General features: G+C 45.7%; 1 protein-coding gene across 3 annotated transcripts in view; it reads right to left on the reverse strand.

Annotated features, from left to right (window-relative positions):
* LPIN1 (lipin 1) overlaps positions 1 to 12094 on the reverse strand; it is a 116118-nt gene that overhangs the window by 87541 nt on the left and 16483 nt on the right. For all 3 annotated transcript variants that reach the window (XM_036881653.2, XM_036881649.2, XM_057497445.1), the window contains exon 2: positions 6155 to 6211. In XM_036881653.2, the coding sequence (XP_036737548.2) occupies positions 6155 to 6211 (57 nt within the window). The remainder of the gene's footprint in view (positions 1 to 6154; positions 6212 to 12094) is intronic.

The raw sequence follows: 12094 nt of genomic DNA on the forward strand, positions 1-12094 counted from the left end.
CAAAGAAATCCCACACAACCTTAAAATCCCAAGGAAATGGCACTTCCCGTAACATTTCCTGATTAGTGTTGTGTGACAATTGCTCTCAGTGTGACAGTAGGTCAGCTCTGTGGAGTGGAGAAGGGAAAGAGGCGGTGGGCGGCGCAGAGGCAGATCTCACCTACTTCACAAAGGTGCCGCAGGCTCCCCGGGTCCTGGTCTGGGGATCGAAGTTCCTGTCCCTACTGCCTCTTGTCCTTCTAATGGAAACTAGACTCCGGAGATTTCCTGTGAGGCACCAACCTGGAGAACTCTCTGAAAATACACTGAATATCTCATGCCGGTACATACACACATACACACATGTATACATACATACATTCATGCATGCCAAATGGCATTTCCTTTGCATTTCCAACATTAGTAAGATGAAATATTGAGGAAAAAAATCATTTGTCTGATTTAGAACTTTATAAATGTGGACCATGGTTTACCATTCTTAAAAATCTCCATGAGAAGGCAATCAGCTACACTTAGCAGAGAAAGAGACCTGAATAAAAGCCCAGAGCAATCCAATTAACAGAAGGTAGAACTGAAACCCCAAGAGCCTTGTTGTAGGGCACTAGTGTCCCCAAATTCCAGCCACTGATTCCATTCTTCAGTGAGTTCTGTACCTGAGAAGCCCGCCTAGGGGAAATTTTGCCATATGACATGAGGAAACTGAAAACCGTATTATGCTCCCCGCATCCCTGCCTGCCATTTACCTTAGTCGCTGGAAGAAAGCCTTGCCTCCCCCACTGGAGTGCACATATCGTCAGGATCCCATTCAACTTCCGTCAACTTCATATGGGGGCCCTGCTCACAGGAACTCTGGCCTCCTGGTCGACCCTTCTCTTTCTGCCAGCTTTCTAGATCTCAAGCTAGCCCACCATGCACTGCCTGCTGTTAGGATCTTATCCCACAGCCTACCTCCTTCACCTCCTGCCCGCCCATGTTCTCTCCTTCCTCAGCATCCTTTCCTCTGTGTCCTCTGCAAAGGCTCCAGGAAAAGCTCATTGTTAGGTAGCAGAATGGTGATGACCCCATGGCGTTATGACCTCAGCATTTGGTGGTGATCAGAGGAGGGGAGAGACAGATTTTGGGGGCTAAAAAATACTCACTTCTTAAACTCGTCTTCAAAAGTGAACACCAGTGTACAGTGTTCTACCAAGACTAGAAGGGATGTTATTGAAGCCACATGCTCAATGGGCAGCAAGATTTGAGCCTATGCAACACCCTGCCAGCCTCAGTAGAGTAAGATCACAGAGCTCTCCATTTTCCCAGCCCTGTAATATTGGGCCACATGGATAAATGTCTGTTAGCCTGAAACCAAGGAAGTGATTTTTCCTGGTCTTCTGTGCACCTCAGACCACACTCACAAGGTCACTCTCAGTGCTGGCATCACTGAGACAGCCATGAAGGATGGCCGCTCACCTGTTTGGAAAAGCATGACCAGGATGAAAGGGAGGCCACACCACACTTGCAGTGTCATAACCAAAGCTGTTTAACCTGCAAAAGGAAACCCAGTGTTGGGAGTGGGAGAGGGGGAAATGGGGGCCTGACATCAAGTGCTGATGTGCTAGAACAAGATCGTACGTGTCTGTAGATTCCAAAGGATCTGAAGGATGAAGTAAGTGGATTTGTGATCACTATAAAGATCTAAGGAGACAGACCAGGCCTGTGCAGAGACAATCTGGGTGTGTCCTGACTCTGGGCACTCCCAGCTGGCCCCCCAATTGAAAAGAGCCATGGAGGATGCTGACCTGGGATGATCTTTGATTGTACTGTGTGATCTGCCAATTGAACTAGGTTCCCTAATGCTCCTCCCGCCCCTGACTGGATGAATGAGCTCCCTCCTTCTTTTGCTGTCTTCCAGAGGGAACTACTTTATCTTATGGAAAACCAATGTGAGAATTCTGGGTCAAGCTTCCCTGTATTTTCCCCCTCTGTCCCCTACCCCGCCCACAAACAACCTACAGAGGTACAGTGGTCTGTGTAGAGATGGGCATGAGACAGAACACTGCCTCCAGTTCTGCTGTGCCTGGATGGAATGACAAGGTTCCCTCCAGGGATGGGCAGACAAGGTTTATCCCTGTCCCAACACTATGCTGTTTGAATTCTCCTCTTATCACACCCTGCTCTGTAATTTCAAATCCACCACAGTCTGATCTTGCTCAGCCAATGCTCAACTCAGCCTCAGGGTTCTCAGGAGACCAGAGACAGATGGATCAACTAAAGAGCATCAGAGCAAGGGAGAATTGCTCTGATACACGTTTCTCCAGGGCCAGCTGCAAACATCTGACTACATATCAGGTACCACTGCTGCCCCAGCTCCTATTTCTCTATGCAGTCTAAGCTCAAGCCACACTAGATCATTTTCACCTCTTTATGCTTGTCCTATTCCCTTCTACCACAGGGCCTTTGGATATGCTGTTCCTTCTGCACGGAATCCACTCCCCCCTCCTTTACCTGGTTAACTTCTATTCATTCTTCAACCTTAGTTCAAGCATCAGTAACCTCCCCAATTATATCAGTCCTCCCTGTTAGACACTCTTACTTCTATTCAAAGTATTACAGTAAAATGTTCCATTTGTGTCTGCAAATTTTTATAAAATCTCTCCCCAGCAGACAGACTCCACAAGAAGGAAAGACCATTTCTGTGGTCTTTTGGTCATTTCTGGTACCTAGCACAGTAAGCATTTTTAAATGAATGTGTAAATATCATATCATGGGTCATAATGCCTGGCTGCAAAAATTGATTCATCATAGTAAAAATAATGAAAATAAGCTGTAATAAAAAATATACTCATCTTTATGAAAAGAAACTAATTCAGTGCCCTTGTCCTGAATGAAGCAGGAAAGAAATCCCAAAGAATGCACTCATTTATGCAATGAACCATTTCTGAGTGCTTACTATGTGCAAGGTACATGGGGTGGCAGTGGGGGTGGGTAATGATCGAGAAGTGCCTCTGTCCTCAGAAGGACTTCAAGATCTAGCAGATAAACAATGGCTCCTGCAAGAGGAAACAGGATTTTGGACAAGACGCCCACTGCATGGGAGAAGGGGTTGAGAAGAAGGAGGGTTGAGCATATACACTAAAATGAGACGTTCGTACAATGCTTCTCTTCACAAATGATAAAGGGGCCTTGGGAGAGCTCTGTGAAACCTAAGAATGACCATTCTCTATGAAATTCTAACTAAATACATTGTTGTTGTATCTGAGGTCTAGTGCCTGCCACAAATCCATGCTAGACAAGTGTTGCCATTGGGCACTAATGATTCACACTGGGAAAAGCAACTGGCTGTAAGAGACACTCCAGCACATTTCTAGACAGGAACACAGTCAAAGTCATCAGACACATGAAGAACAGCAGCATCAAGGGTGCGAACAAGGGAGAAAAACCCTCGGGCAGGACAGCCGCGGGGCAGAACAGACAAGTGTGCATTTACTTTCCCTTTTACTTTCAGGTATCATATTAAATTTCAAGGAAACCTCATAACTTAAAAATCTGCAATGGTGAAGAGAACAGAGGGGCATCCTCAGCAGAAAAAATAATTACTGAAATTTGGAAGGCGAAAGCAAAGGGAAAGGTTGCTGAAGAGCTAACAGGGAACCAGCTATCCCCTGAATACCTGCAGAGGGGGCTGCAGCCATGGGAGGGGCTACCCGCCCAGGAGAAATGCAAATGGGTGCCTGAGCCCTGAGCTACAGGGTTCCAAGGTCACAGCCAGCTGTTTAGTCTAGAACCAACACCAGCCATTGGAGCTTCCATGCAACCTTCCTGTTCCATCCACGCTAAATAAAAACAGACAACTACGAATCACCAGACATGTGAGGAAAGTGCACAATGAAAGAGACAGAATGATGGACAGGGGGAAACTTGACCCCAGAAGAAATAAAAATAATGAAGGGAACAGAAGAGAAATTAATAGGAAGAAACCCCCAAATTAGAACCTCAGAGAGATCTGGGAAGCTATTTCCTTCATGAAACAGAAACAGGGTACTGCTGGGTAGGAGAAAAACAATTAGAGAACAAAAGAAAAAATTTGATTGCCAAAAATAATAATATGAAAATAGAAGATGAAATTTATGAAATCTGCCAAATCATAGACCAAAGAATTGGGCAAGAGATATAAGCGATAGCAGAGATCTCCATGGGTCTCTAGTCACAACTCTATTTCTCATTTTCCTTTAATCTGTTGGAATATCTCATCTGCTGATATCAGACTACATGTGGACTCCGGGAGTCCAAGTTCTGAGCAGAATGAATGAGAAATGACCCACTGGGAGGAATATCGCTGTGAAGTTTTAGGACACAGAGGATTAATACAAGATCCTAAGACTTTCCAAATAGAAAAAAATAATAATAATAGGTCACCCAGGAATGCAAGTCTGACTGGCGTAAAGGTAACAGTGGTTATTACAGGTCAATGGAACAATGTGTTCAAATGCTGTGAAAAATTAGTATCATCCTCAAAAAGTCTAATTCCAACTATCAAATGTGAAGCCAAGTCTAAACAGAGATTCAGGAATGCAAGGATTCAAAACATCTGTTTCCTTTTCCTGGGTGGTTACATGAAAACTGACTTCAGCATTTGCTTATTTTTACAGAACAAACTAAGGAAAGAAGAAACGATGAATCAGGGTGGCAGTGGGTCTAGTGAGGGCCTCCCAAGGTGACAAGCAGGAAAAGAGGCCCCCTGGAGAGAGGTCAGAGGAAAACCAGCACCTACCTGCAGAGTTGAGAGTATGGAGAAACTAGAGAATATGATAAAGGTACTAAATGGAAGGAATAAATGAAAAGAATCAGAATAGTCTAATATCTAATAATATTAAATAATAATATTTTATATATAAATATTTATATATAAATATTATATATTTATTGTGCTCAGGAACAAAGTCTCCGGAGCCAGAATGTACAGGTATTTTATTTCAACCCTGCCACTTACCAGCTGTGTGACTTCGAGCAAGTGGCTCAACCTCTCTGTGCTCAGTTTCTCATTTCTCAAGGAGATAATAGGACTGACTCAGAAGATAATAGCAAGGGATTAAGTGAGTTAATATTTGTAACATTTTTAGAAGAGGACCTGTCACATTGTAAGTACCATATAAGATTTGTTAAATAAATAAGAAAACTAAAGAGCTCTATGAAAGCCATGGTCATCCAAATAGAAGAAGTGGATTCCAATTAAAACAAGTTAATGGGCTTAAAAATAATGGGATGGTGTCCAAGAGACATCAAGTAAAAGCTGAAGGACAATATTTGTGGGGTGGAGTGGGCAGGGACTGAGAAGCATATATTTCTCCTCTTGACAAGACAAAAGAAAGGCAAATATAACTTCCAGGAAATAAATATCCCCTCCAAGAACAACTCCACATGTAAGAAAGGCAGAGTCTGAATACAGAACAAACTGAAACAGGGTGAGATTACACGTAAATGGCAGAGTGTAAGAAAGGAGAACACGTATGCACGTGCTTCCCTCGGGACCGTATCCCTCCCAGACCGCAGAGGCCCAGTGAGCCAGAACCACTGGGACAGAGCTGGGATGGGCATGAGGGGCAGGAGTCTAGGCCTGGGCAGAGTCAAAGGATGGACTGTGAGCAGAGCAGGGAGCAAAGCCCCAAGTACAGTGGCCTGGCCTCAGGCTTGGGAACAAGGCAGGATGACACAGGAACCAGTGGGTGCAGGATGAAGAGGTTGGACCCGCCCAGGGGCCCTGAGGAGTTGGGGCCACTGCAAGGGCTTTTATTAGACACAATGTGAATGCAGTCACGGTAAGGACAGTCATCAAGGGTGACAAATGGCATGAGTACTAACATGAAGCTTTTTCCATCAGCACTAGGGAGCCATTGAATGCTCTCTAATCAGGGAGGCGACAAATCATACCTTTGCCTGTCGGGTGATAGATCACAGGGAGAGAAGATTAGGAACTAGCCAAAATGTTCTAAGACCATCCAGAACTTATGAAACCTTCAGGAAGTGCTACAGGCCAGACCTGATCAGTTGATTGGCAGGGTCCTGGTCTGGAGACCACATGCATCTGTGGCAGTAAGCCAGTTTGTCAAAGATTGTTTTCTTTCATCTTGAAATGTGAAAGTATAATTAGGACATTCATAGCAACTTCACTCACATTAATGTTTGAAGACCACACATTTCGAATCCATCCAGGGTCTCTCATTATTGGAATCTGAAAAACAAAAGCATTAGAAATGAATGAATGGAAATGTTCTGGAATTAGCCAGCAGTAATGATTGCACAACCCTGTGAACATACTAAAACCTACTTACCCGCACACTTTAACATGGTGAAGTTTATGGTATGTGAGTTATATCACAACTAAAAAGAAATTAAATAAGAAGGATGTGGTGGTTTTTCTGAGCATGGTCAATGAGAGGGTGGCGTCTTGGTTACAGAGGGCAAGTTAGGAGGTCGTGCATCTCTTTCCCCAGTCCTTCCCTCTGTCTTCACCTCTGGCTCTTCCCGAAGCACCTGTAATCTATGGTAAAACTTCAGGAGATTTAGGATATAAGTGAGGCTGCTACTGTTCTTAGCTGTGTGGCTGACAGGGCTTGTTTTCCTATCTGTAAAATGGGCATAATAATAATCCTGGAGCTGACAGGGGTGTTGTGAGCATTAACTGAGTCCCTTCAGGAGAAGGGGCAAAGCCTGGCACATGTATGAGCTGTGAAGACTAGTGGGGTGGCGCTACCTGCCCGAACAGGACCTGCACCATCTGCTTTTCCTGCAAGTGGCCCAGGTAAAGCTCCCAAAGGGCAGCCCCATGCTAATGTAGCCAAGCCTGAGTAAGGGATGTGTTGAGTTTTTGTAGGCTTTAAATTACACTTCAGTTATACTCAAAGATATACATGTCCTAAGTTCAATGAATGCAGCCAAGAATCAACAACCCTTGTCTGTCACCCCCTCACCTGTCACCCTACCTGCTACCATTTTCCAGCCCACACTGTTGCTTGGCTAGTAGCTAACAATGTTGCCTCACATCATGATTTATTGAGTTCCTCTCGAGACCATGTACTTTGCTGGGCAGTGGAATGCAGAGAGGAGGAAAATGTACATCTTGTCCATGAGTTGCTTCTAAGCTCCCTGGGGGCAGGCAGGAGGACATGTGGAAGTTTGTCGTGGCCAGGGCTACTACCAACACGTGGCCAGGCCCACCAGGAGCATGGGAGGCAGACAACAATTTGCCCGCAGGGAACAGATGAAGGTTCCCTGCCATGTGCAAAAGGGGCGTCTGAGCCGCTTCTGAAGGACAAGCAGGGCTCTGGGAGAAGAGGTGGAAGAAAGGCCATTCCAAGCAGAGGAGAGGGGATGTCAAAGGGACAAAGGCTCACACCCAGGTCTGGGGATCAGCGAGGTGTGGCCCCAAGGGAGAGCAGCTGCAGCACTTGCAAGAGGGTCCCTGGGAGGGGCCCTGGGTCAGGAGACATGGGAAGAGTGGGGCCAGTTTCATTATTAAAAAAAAAAAAATAGTCTCCTTAAACAAAATCTTTTGCCAGAGCTCCTGTGTAAATAGATAGATGGGGAACTGCTGTGGTCGCACATGGGCGGGGCCCGGAGTGCTGGCTCTTGGCTACAGACCCTGAGGCTTCAGGGCACATGGTTGGAGAATAATCGCTATACGCAGTGGGAGCCACGGAGGAGGAGGGTCAGGTGTGTGTTTACAAGGACCACTCTGACATCAGTGTATTGGAGGCAGAGAAGCAAATTTAAAGGCTCTTCCAGTAAAGGGCAGCCAGGATGTAAGCAAAGCCACTAACAGAGGGGTCAAAGAGGAAGGGGTGGCTGTGAACCCCTCCTAGTGGAGGATCGCCTGGGCTTGATGAGTGACAGGTTGGGTGGGTGTGGAGAGGGGAAAAGGAACATTGTGAGGATGACTGAAGTTTCTGGCCTGGGGGTGACTGGGTAGACGACAGTACCATTAACTACATGAGGAAAACTGGAAGAGTCAGTATGAGGAGGATTACTTTAGTATCTGGAGCCATATCTGGAATAAAAACAATAGATTTTCCTGTAAGAGAGAACCCTGTAAGGGAGGCAGATGTGAGTTAAGGGATTCTGCACAAGTCGGATACTTGGGAGAGTGGGGTAAGGTGATTGGTTTCTTCATAAATTACTTAATATGACAATTAATTCAGTCCTGTTTTCAACTGGACAGTACATTTGAAATACTTCTTGGAATTCAGTTACTGCTTCCATTTCAGCTCCTGTGGAATATTACAGCTGGTTGCAAAATATCAAGCAATTGGATATAGACGTTCTGGACCATCTAGCTCAAATTCCTCATGGGGCGCAAACACAGTCACACGCCCACCAGCTTCACTGGGTACAATAGTTGCACTGATTTCTTGCTCACAAGGTAGGAAGGCTGGCAGCAGTTTAAATTCATGGATCTTGGATTTGGTCCCAATTAAAACTGAAGTTTCAAATAAAGCACCAAATATATTTCTTGCTGCCATGGAAGCAATGACTCTGACCCCTGCCCCAGGAGTTGGTTTGATTTCAGAGATTAAATATTAACACAAGAACCCCAAAAATGATGGGCTCATGTATTTCAACAGTAATTTCTCTCAAAGCCAAGAAGAAAATAACGTCATTACTCCCCACAACTATCTGTCTGTTGTAATTCAAAGTCCTAACACAAAATCTGAAGCCCAGCCTTCAGACCTTGGGCGCTGAGCAGGTAAGAAGTCACGGTGGATGCCAAAAATGAACTTCAGTTTGAATCGCAGTTCTCCCACTGAGAGCTATGTGACCTTTAGCAGGGAATTTAACCTTTCTAAGCCTCAATCTTCTCATCTGTGAGAATGGTAACCTCATATTGCTGATCTAAGAATTTAAAAAGATAATACTGTGGAAAACAATGATGTGTCATACAAATGTTAGGATGCAACTCCTGGGTGATCTTACAGTAGAAGACTCAAAGTCAAGAATAAGTGAGTGTCTTCTGAACAACTGATCTGCTTTTACCTTATTTATACCATGAATTGTATAGTTATTCAGATCCTCCTTCAGGCATTCGCTGCCAAGCCACGTTTCTGTTCCACTCCTTGCAAATGAAGAGGACTCTATGAAATGTATTTTTCTATCAGCTTCATAATGCGTGGTCCTGGGTAGGTCACTTCATGTCTTAGAAACTACTTTCCTTCATTTACAAAATGAGGCTAATAACACCTCCTCCATCTTCAGAGCTAGTGAGGGCAGTCAAGTTCCTCTGATGCCCCATCTCTCTGACCCACTCTCTAAATTCATGGGATTCTATCAGGCCCACCTGGATAATCCAAGGTAATCTTCCTATTTTAAGGTCAGTGGTGAGTAACCTTAATTCCTTCTGCAACCTTAGTTCTTTTTTGACATTTAATTAACATATTCACAGATTCTGAGAATTAGGACCTGGACATCTTTGGAGGACCATTATTCCGCTGGTGCACCCCCCCTACTGGGATTGCCCACATCTCCTCTTGCCATCCTGTTCAATCTCCATGCTGTAGACAAGGTCAACTTTTTGAAACACAACTTGATCATGTTACCCCCATGCTTAAAACCATTCAAGTAAATATATAAAATGTATACAATATTTCAAACTGAACTTTGTGAACAAAATTCCCACTGCATCCCCCCTTCCTAGTCTCATCTCCTACTTGTTCCTTTTAAGCTCTTGACGCAGTCACACCAGCCTTTCTACCCTTACTATTCAACTTATTCCATCCAGCCACAGGACCTTTGCTTGTGGCATTTGCCCTGCCTGAGGCACATTTCAGTTGGTTAGCTACTAACTCATGCTTCAGACCAGACCAAGTGTCTTCAGAGAGGCTGTCCTTTACCTCCTCAACTTGCTCACATCACCACTGCACCCCTTCTTATCTCTCTATCACTCCTTCAGGGCACTTAACACAGTTTACAAAGTTACTTTTGTTTGCATACCTCTTCAGGTAATGGCAGCTGCCTCTGTAAGGGACAGTGTCTATTGTTCTCATCACTGTATCCCCAGCAGTGTCTGGCACATGGTAGTCAGTAAATGTTTGTTGAATAGAAGAATAAAAATATGATTTTCTCAATATACAGATGACTGGAGCACACAAGGTCAAGGGACTTGCCCAAGGTCACTCAGCTAGCAAGTGGGAATGGGCAAACTGGGGTCTGACCCAGGTTTGACTGACTTCAAAGCCATGTCATCCCTTCATTCACATTTCAGGCTACTGGTATGGGAGGGGGCTGGGCTCTGCCTTATTTTAGCACTTTTCCTAGGGGAAAGATGAAGGTGGTGGTGGTCCCTGTGGCCATCTGGTGGTCTCAAGTCTGGGCTTTCATCTGACCAGTGCCGTGGTCAGCAGCTGCTAAGGGGAAGTTATTGCCTGCTCCTGGTCATGTCTTCCTGGCTCTTATGTGAGAGCCAAGTTCCATGGGGCCTCACTGCTGACTGGCGGTGTCTGCACTGTCTCAGTGCCCGGCACTTACCCAGGCTTCCAACCCGCAGCGCGCTGGTCTCTGGAGGGTGCTCAGCCCATGGAGGCCCAGGCAAAGGAAACTGCATGTTGCAGCCCTGCACTGGGTGTCGGGTGGCCGGAGGACTCAGGACCTTGGGATCCCAGTGTGTGACCATGAGCAGTTGGCCCCTTCTCTTGGCCTCAGTATCCCCATGGGTACAGCAACAAGGGAGCTGGCATGGACAGAACGTGGGGCACTTCCCGCTCTGATGTTCTGTGATTCTCCTGAGTATGCATAACATGATCTGTGACTGCAGACTGTAAGGACCCCTGCACTGCGCAGGGGCATACCTCAGAGATATCACAAGTTCCGTTCCAGACCACTACGATAAAGTATCACAGTAAAGCCAGTCAAATGAAGTTTTTGGTTTGCCAGTGTATATGAAATTATGTTAACATTATCCTGTAGTCTATTAAATGTATAATAGTATCATGTTTAAAAATACAATGTACGAACCTTAATGTAAGAATACCTTACTGTTAAAAAGTGCCAATCATCATCTGATCTTTCAGTGAGTCATAATCACTGATCACAGTGATTTAACAAATAAAATAATAATGAAAAAGCTTGAAACATCGGGAGGATTACCCAAATGTGAGCCAGAAGACATGAAATGAGCAAATGCTGTTGGGAAAATGGCACCAACGGACTTGCTCAATGCAGGATTGCCACAATTTGTAAAAAATGCAATTTCTGCCATAATAAAGAAGGTAGGCTGGATACTGAAAAAGGTACCGGACATCTGACTCCCTGGGTAGAAATCCCTCCCAGTAAAGAAGTAACCGCCCAGTGCAGGCTGTCACCCAAGCCTCCTATTCCGTGTGCGGCTCTGGGAAAGGCAATCAAGTAGGCAGCACGCTCCCCCGCAATGCAGAGGGTTCAGCGCTCGCTGCTGCTGCTGCAGGTCAGATGCAACCCCCAGCGCTGAGCTTAACAGGGAAGGCTTAGGCCTCTCGTGGGCTAGGTAGGCTTTGTGTGTGTGTTAGATTGCAGATGGCCTCATCTTGCTGCTCCTCCAATAGTCCTCCCTGTAGATCTGAGCTAAGCTTAAGTGACTTGCTTCTCTTTAATGTGCAGGACAAGTGATGTTCCCCAGCTCCTGGGGCTAGTCCATAAGAAATCTCCCAGTCACCCCCACCCCGGGCAATGATCCCTGGGGCAGGCCAGCTACTGCATAAGAGGGCTGACTGCCCTGACATGTCCTGTCTGAGAGGCTCTCTGTGCGCACTCCTGTCAACAGTCCCACTGAGCCGGGCCTTCCAGCCCCCTCCTCTGACCCTGCCACCAGACCCCTGAGGGAAGCCAGGAAGGTCCTTCCAGAGCAGCCCATCCACCAGTCCAGGTTTCCCTGAGTCATCTCAGAAACGCACAAGGCACCGAGAATCATCCAGCCAAGCCCTGCCCAAGTCCTGCCCCATGAGATCATGAGATACCATAAAATAGTTGCGCTCAGCCATGAAATTTTTGAGGAATAAATAGCCAGAATAGAGCATGTGTGTTGGGGAGCAGGGGATCTAGATTATATTTCTTTTTGTGTTTATGTATAAAAGTGCATCTGTGTGTCTGG

Source organism: Manis pentadactyla, chromosome 2 (genome assembly GCF_030020395.1).
Source record: "Manis pentadactyla isolate mManPen7 chromosome 2, mManPen7.hap1, whole genome shotgun sequence".
Lineage (NCBI taxonomy): Eukaryota > Metazoa > Chordata > Mammalia > Pholidota > Manidae > Manis > Manis pentadactyla.